Source organism: Lactuca sativa, chromosome 7 (genome assembly GCF_002870075.4).
Source record: "Lactuca sativa cultivar Salinas chromosome 7, Lsat_Salinas_v11, whole genome shotgun sequence".
Taxonomy (NCBI): Eukaryota; Viridiplantae; Streptophyta; class Magnoliopsida; order Asterales; family Asteraceae; genus Lactuca; species Lactuca sativa.
In genome coordinates this window covers 125,339,202-125,347,571 of record NC_056629.2, presented here as the reverse complement: position 1 = coordinate 125,347,571, position 8,370 = coordinate 125,339,202, and the positions used below count along the sequence as shown (strand labels likewise).

At 36.2% G+C, this 8,370-nt stretch overlaps 1 protein-coding gene across 2 annotated transcripts; it reads left to right on the top strand.

Moving 5' to 3' along the window:
• The first annotated feature begins 1,455 nt into the window (after nt 1-1,455).
• Nucleotides 1,456-3,022, top strand: LOC128127164 (uncharacterized). Of its 2 annotated transcripts, none has more exons than XM_052765575.1 (6): nt 1,456-1,542; nt 1,740-1,822; nt 1,894-2,029; nt 2,227-2,264; nt 2,337-2,430; nt 2,586-3,022. In XM_052765575.1, exons 2-6 carry the CDS (start codon nt 1,764-1,766, stop codon nt 2,715-2,717), a joined length of 459 nt encoding a protein of 152 aa, XP_052621535.1. In that variant the 5' UTR covers nt 1,456-1,542; nt 1,740-1,763; the 3' UTR covers nt 2,718-3,022. The 2 variants fall into 2 exon arrangements, with proteins under 2 accessions (XP_052621535.1, XP_052621534.1); XM_052765574.1 differs by having other exon boundaries at nt 1,462-1,542; nt 1,743-1,822.
• The last annotated feature ends 5,348 nt before the right edge of the window (nt 3,023-8,370 follow it).

Genomic DNA, 8,370 nt, shown 5'->3' with positions numbered 1-8,370 from the left:
AAACTCTATGATTTAGAGACTGTAGACAAACTCTATGATTTAGAGATTTTAGACATTAATTGTTTTTTTAAATAAAAACTCTTTAATTGTGATTGATAGATTTTAAACATGATTTGTTTATTATATAAAAGCTTTCGATCCAATTTTTAGATAATTGTCATGTGATGTAATTGAATGTATGACAATGAATAAAATAAGAAATGATACCAGTTTCTTCTTTCTAGATCATGATCGTAAGTGGTGTTCAATTTGGAGTAATAATTTATTATCAAGTTAATAACTCTTGAATTACACATCCTTGTAGCTTATATCAATACCTAATTAATATATATATATATATATATATATATATATATATATATATATATATATATATATATATTAAAGATATGATCCTTATGAACAGTTAAATTGGTTTTTGTTTGTCAGTTTTAGACCCTATACTTACATTCATCGTTTCTCCTTAAGTTTATGTCAATTTGTTTTTGTGGCCCCCTAATTTGATTCATTCTATCTTGAAAGCTTTTTTTAATTGACAGTTTTACAAAGTTTTTTTTAATCAATATTTTTTTTAATTTCCTTCTCTTTCTTGCTTACTCATGAACGTTTTATGCTTCGTGGTTGATGTTTACACATTCCACGTGTATTGTTGTTCCTGGGTTACTTTAACACTACCTGGGTTAGTCCACTGCCTCAACTACTGGATCTCAACTACGGGATAGCCTTCTGCTGCCACCGCTGACCGTCACCTCATTGTATCTCTATCGCCTCTTAAATCCATGAAAACAACCTCATTGATACGTCCTCAAGATCCCGATTTTCATCTCTTGCTCCAAAAGGTGTCGATTGTTCTCCTCTCTCATACTAACATTAATCCTCTACTGCTCTACCACCGTTGTCTCCGCCCGTAATCTCCTTCGGTTTCCCGTTGCTTTTCAGAACTATGGTTTTCAATCGCAACATAGAAGGTGAGCCCTTTACTTTGACGACATGTCACTTCGCTTTTATGCATCTATGTCGACATATTAAACCTTCGATTTTGTTTTCATGAATTAACATTCTGCTTTTGTTTGACAGTTAGCTTCAAGTATTTGACCTGCCTTCTGGTCTTGGCTTTTTTGGCTGGGTTTTGGGGAATATGGGATTCTTAAAAATAGTTGCAACATCATCAATATTGATGGCTGTCATAGCTGCAGCAACAGCTCTTGCTCTCAATTCCCTTTCCCCATCTTTATCCTCCTGTTATAATTACAGTTTCACCAAACGCTTTTTGAATTCGTCCTCTTCAATCAATGGGGGCTTAGAGGGAGGGCAAAGTGGGCAACTGCACAGGGCCCAATTTTTTTCATTATATATTTTTATTTAAAATTACAAAATTATAATAAAGATAAAGGTCTTTTTTTTCTTGTTCGTCCTGAGCCTTTAAGAATATTTCATTTTTCAGGACCGGCCCTGTCTTCAATCCCAAGTCGTTTCGACTTCAGTAAAACTCTCACCAAACCTCCTTCAGCTCTTCCCATGGACACTAAATCCGCCCTAAAGGTTAGAACTGTTTATCTCAATCCATACAGCTACTTGATTTTGATCTTTTGTGATTGCAATTTATCGTTGTATTAAGGGTTAATAGGGCATGCACAGGTGTTTGATGAAATGTGTCAACGAATGTTTGATGTATATTGTGTTTTTTTTTTAATTTTTTTGTCTAATTGATGTTCAATTATGATTTGTAATGTAATCAGTAGGTTGAAGAGGTTATTAACACGATGGAGGTAGAGGTTGGTTATTCATGGATATTGCAAAGTATGCGACATTCCCATGTTTGGTGAGTACTTTTTAAACCTTTTTTCTATGTCAAGATTACTAACGAGGGTATTATTGTAATATGTGATGCAGTCGGCAAATGTGGGTGGTGTCTTTTAAGTTGAACCATAAAACATTTTTCAACTATTTTTACGCTATTTCTCCGATATTGTTTTTTTTACAAATAGGCCACCAAATTACTTTTTTCTCACATCCAAATGCAATGAAGGTGTGTGTCTTTGTTTTACTATGATATTTATTTCCAATATCTATCACTCACAATAGTAAATTAACTAGGCCACCAAATTACTTTTTTCTCACATCCAAATGCAATGAAGGTGTGTGTCTTTGTCTTACTATGATATTTATTTCCAATATCTATAACTCACAATAGTAAATTAACGACTGTTGTCTTATTTCTTGCAGCTTGGATATGGTTCAGCTTCCATAGAATTGCTATTAGGGTACTTTAACATGTTTATATTGGTATTTCTATATATACCCTTTTAATTTTATCAAGTTGTAAATTCTTATAGGTACTTTGAAGCTCAATTCACTTCCATCTCTGAAGAAGATGTTCAAAACGAATCAGACTCTCCCCGTCTCAAAATCACTAAAGATGTTGTGAAAGTAAGATCAACATTCTTATTATTAGCAAAACTTATTTTAATTGGATATATAAAAGTTTCTGAAATTTGTAACTATATTGTATTTGCAAGGTGTCATTAAGCTAAATAATTATTAAATAAACCAATTTTTCTAATTAAATTATGTAATTTTTACAGATTCGCTGTCACACCCCCAAACCAGAACGGCGGAAGCGTTCGAGGGTGGATGACTTCATGTACAATATCATAACAATGCAAAGTAGTAAACAAGCAACAACATCGTCCATTGCATTAATAGTAATAGTTTAATACATGTGTGTTCTTTCATTGTAATAAGTCATTACAACAAGTAATCAAAATAAAAGACGAGTCTTGACTACTCCATCTTCGCAAAACCTGGTCATCGTCCCTGTCTACTAGAGACCTGAGAATACAAGTTATTTTGAAAGTGTAGGTCAGCATTTAAGTTGGTGAGTTCATAAGTAATTAATGTCATTGTTTGTATAAGTATGATGAAAACGTTTGAAAATGTTCAATGTAATTGTTTGTATATGTTTTGAAAACTCCTAGAAAATCCCATATTTTCTACTAGTATAAAAGAAGCATTTTATCAAGGCCTGACTGTTTTTTAATATTTATTTCTAAAAGTCCAACATTTATCCATAAGTGTATGGTAGTTTAAAAGTTCCAAAATTTTAACACAATGATGTTTTTCATTCCTAAATAATAGATGTATGTATGTATGTATAAAATCTCTAAGGTACTTGATGACTCTGTAAACCAATGTATTTTTAATACTCCCTGTGAGTCTTTTGTTTAAGTAAAACTGCTTAAAAGGGTCTTTATCTCGAATTGTGAACATGCTAATAATATCCCATGGTATAGTTATTACCCCCTGAGCATGATTGAGTTAAATGTATATTACTACGTACAAGAGTTGTTGTTTCCGCGGTTTGTAAGTTTCTCATAACCATACTAGACGTGGTACTAATGTCGACATTTGTCACCCCAGACCTACCGGTCTAACTGGAGCTTACAGTTTAGGTGCGGTTTCGTCAAACCCGTATAGATCTATACACAAATTCGCGCTCTCCCTCCAGGAGACTCTGGTTAAAGATGGAGACTTTCGTTTTGGTACTAACAAAGCCATATGTCTTACATGATTGCTTACAACAAGTTCATGAGTAATATAATGAAATACGTTTTGTATGAAAAGATTATCCTTGTTATGAAGAATGCATACTTATAAATAAAATGTTGGTATAGTTAGATCCGTAAGTGTTCTTATACTATAGTATTTTAGTATGTTCTCTTTGTCTTAGTATATTAGTATGTTCTCTTTGTAATAGTGTATTAGTATGATCCGTTGGTTATAGTATTCTATGTTATAGTATTTGTATACGATAGTATTCTCCTAAACTATACTTATTATAGTTTACTAGTAAGTTCCGTTATAGTATTTGAAGAAATGAATGTACACCTTCGCTACTCAAAGGTATTGAACTGATTGAATAGTACTTTTATATCAGCATATGTATACATAATATATAAGTTTAAAAGGAAATTTCTTAACACATTTGAATGAGTTTTATAATAAATACTGATGACTTGATGTCAGTGTATACAACGATTTAAAAAGTAGTTTGTTTGATAAGACAGTGTAAAGTAAAAGAAATCCCTTGTTCGAAAACACAGTTATAAATCACATGTGATTGATTATATAACAAAGAGTATAACAAAAGATTTATGTTTTTCACACGATGATAACCGTGTGTTTACTTGTATCCCCCCCCCCCCCCTTAAAGTGTATAAAATGCATTTATAAAACATTTAAAAGTGTAGTTTATGGGGGTATGAACTCACATGATTGATGGGAGATAGCGAGATGATAATCGAGCAGAACTTCGACTTAGAAGAGTTGATTTTCTCGGGATTCTCGGGAATCTCGGGAGTGTAGAACCTTCCTTCGGAACTTGAGTGTGAAAACTGGGGCTTCGGGATGGCTTTTCGAGGTAATTACGTAGAGTAACAGCACTTAGATGGAAAGAGATGAGCACCAAACCCGACACCCTCAAGCTTCTATTTATACGGGCATTTCTGGTGTGCCATGTCGTGGTGAGCAAAATCTTATCCTCTTCCATTGACAGGACGCCCTCAGTCAATTGCCGGGTCGCGGCCAACTCTGCCACGTCGTGGCAGACCTGACAGCCTCGAATTTTGAGCCTTAAACTTGTAAAATCTGTAACTTTTGCGCACGAGCTCCATTTTCGACGTTATTTATATGCATGCATAGGTGAGAATATACTCTACAACTCTCGTTTAGACTTCGTCGGCTAATGTTGACTTTATTTTTAACAGGCCGGGATTGGAAAACTCGTTAAAAATCCATAACTTCTTCATCTGGCGTCCGTTTTTGCCAGACTTTTTACCTTTGCACTACTATTGTTGATGTCTTTGATTCTTATTTAGGTTGTATCGGCCAAAAATCTCTCGATCTCTACTTCGAGTTTTTAGCTGTCTACTACTATATCCGGATCTTGGAAAAATCAAAACTTCCTCATACGAAGTCAGATTTGCACGTTCTTTTTACATACGTTTATGGTTTAATGATATCTACAACTTTCATCTAGATACTTAAAGCTAAAAACTATTGCATCGAAACTTCGCGTTTTTACGTCTATCCGTATTGTCGGTTTTGTTGGGAATCCTAGAATGGTTATAACTTCTTCATTATAACTCGGATTTTAGTGTTCTTTATATGTATGAAAACCTTGATACAATTCCTACCACTTTATTTAACCCAAATAAGATTTTAGGAAAGTTAAATTTTGACCTAAATTTGACTGGTGTTACATTACATTGTCTCGAAATATCGGGTTGTCACATCATCCCCCCGTTAGAGAGAATTTCGTCCCGAAATTAGAGTTTAAGCAGAATTGATAATCATGCTACGGATAGAAGTTTCATTTGCTCCTCGTGTTCTTAAGTGAACTCAGGTCCTCGCTTGGCATTCCAGCGAATCTTTCACTATCGGGATACAGCTTTGCTTCTTTCGTTTGACTTCACTGGTATGACAACTCTTCTTGGTCGAATGTATGTTGAATATTTTTGTGGTCTGTGAAAATAGTACACCTTGTACCCTACAAGTAGTGTCTCCATATCTTCAGAGCAATTATCGCTGCTCCTGACTCAAGATCATATGTTGTATAGTTAACTTCCTGTGTCTTAAGCTGTCTTGAGGTATAGGCAGTGACCTTTCCTCTTGCATAAGAACACAACCAAACCCTTGGTTAGATGTATCGCATTACACCACAAAATCTTCTATCCCCTTTTGGGAGGGATAATATCGGTGCGGTGCACCAGGCTTACTTTAGCGTTTGGAACGCTCTTTCTTGTTTACAGACAAGTCTGGTGCTCCTCCACGTGAGAAACTTGGCCTAAAGAATCCTCTTATGAGGAGTTCGTTAAGCTGTCTGGGAAGTTCCAGTATCTTAGTTGGAGCTAGACGAGAAGGTGATTTGGCTACTGGGGTAGCCCCTGGAACTAAGTAGATTTTAAACTCGACTTGATGTTGTGGTGGTAATCCCGGTAGTCCTTCTGGAAAGGTGTCAGGAAAGTCACATACTTCTGGGATGTTCTGAATGTCCTTCACTTCTTGGCTTGTCTTGACGATGTGTGCAAGGAGTGCAATGATATTCCTTTCATAATCACTTATGAGTTTCAATACACGAACTGGTGCGAAGGTTCGTACTTGATTTTTCGTCGTAAATAACTAGAGATTCTTTGATAGGGAGGTTAAGATGAACTGCTTTCCTAAAGCGCTTGATATCGGCTTGATGTAGACTCAACCAATTCATACTGATTATGACGTCAAAACCTTGTGGTTGATAAGATGTCGTGAAGATCTAAAAGAAAGTATGATTACTCCTGAATTAAGGAAAAAGGATAGGTACTTTTGTTCCATCTGTCTCTCTTGTCCCGATCGGCAGGAAGGGCATGTGTTTGGCTTCTACGTTTATCCGCATGGCAGCACGATCACTCGTAGTCTTATGCAGTCTCCGTCCTGAAGTTCATATTAGAACTCATACTTGGTTCATCAATGACAATTTCGCGTATACGAGTCGTATTTAATTTAAGCCTGAAAAAGGCATTCGAATAAATGATTCTTCTTTAAGCTCACATCCAGACAAGGAAAAGAAGTTAAAGTGGAATCATCAATCCTAAGCCTGTAGAACCTTGATTACGTACCACCCTTGCATATACATTCCTCTGTGATCGATTAACCGTATGGGTCTATGGATTTGAACTTGATGTATTGTACGAGTAGTATTCCAGGGAGGTTTGCTGAGGTTATTTTGGGAAGGATACGAAACATATGGCACTCTACGCGTGAGTACTTCGGAACTCTAGAATGATAGCTCAGCTAGAAAGTTGATTACAGGGAAAAGAATTTTCACACGAAATGGGCACTGTGAGGTTCGGATCAACTCAAGTCACACGACAATGTCGGGCTTAGTCAGAACGACTAGGGTTAGACTATTTCAGAAGGGTATTGCAAAACATAACGGTGCAACTTACTAAAGAGTTTTGGTACATTATTTCATCTATGATACTACAGCTGCGAACAAAGTACACTGCCAACAAGCAAGTACAAGCAGCACGAGCGTACCTAATACTGATGGGATCTCGCAAAACATATGACTCTAGTTGCACTAGTATTTTAAAATTTTATCAGTATAATTACTGTGGTTCGGAAGTGTACCCCTATTGTAGCAGGATCCTTTGATGCCTTTTGTTATTCTGGGGTCAAACTCCTCCTAATCCCCTGTTATTCTTCTTTGTTGGGCAGTCCCTCTTGAAATGTTCCATTACACCGCATAGATGGCATATCCGAGAAATTTCAACATTGGTGGTTGAAGTAATATGCTGGATCCGAGTCTTACAGAAACAGATAGTGTGTCCGTTCTTGTTGCAACCCTTGCAGTGTAACTGACGACAACTACCTAGATGATGGAAGTTGCACTTATTGCACTTCGGTAGATTTCCAACATATTGTCTGGTTGGGATAGGGGTAACCAGAATGCTAGTAGTAATGGTAGTAGGAGTTACAGTTGTCGTGGCCGTGAAGGCTGCCACAGGTTGCTGCCTTTTGGTCGTCCCTTGGGGTGATTTGCACTTAGATTTATTCTAGAACTTCTATTTATTGCTCTTGGTTTTGAGGTTCAGGGTGTCGTGGTAGTTTGGTACTCATTGATGTACTTGATTGTTACTTGGATTGGAATTATTGATAACAATCCCGCTAACATTTACATTGTTAGCGTTAAGGTGAGTCATCACAGCTGTCACGGCAGTTGAGACCGCAGCATGAAAGGTAGCTGCATAATCTGAAGGGTTGGTGTATTGTTTATGGGTTGATTACTTTTCTTCGACGGCATGATTCTGTTACACGATAAGGAAAATGAGTTCGTGAGTTATTATGGTCGGCCCTAGATGTATTCTAATCATTCATGTAAATGTAAATTTTTCGCTTTGGTTAAACTGTTCTCAATGGCTTGACCTACATCCCTATGATCCAGTACTAGTAAAGAGTAGAAGTAAGTTCATAGAATGGTCACAAGACGATTGCTATTTCGAACTAGGCTATCATTGGTTGGTGTATGACATGATTTAACCTTTGACAAGATTTGAAAGTGATCCTTGAGCTAAATTACCATAGTTCAATAGATTGACTAGGGTGAGATTTAGATAAAGTCTTAGTGATAGTAGAATGAATGTATTTGAACAAGGATTGACACAGAAATTAGCCTACTGTCAATATTAGTGATATTTAAGATGAAATAAGTTTGGGGAAAATTGACTTGGTAGTGGGTCTTACATCATATCCAGAGTAGAAAAAGGTTTGACAGCATGAAGGCCTAACTAAAAGTACCTAATGTACTGGAATAGTTACATTGAAAAAGTG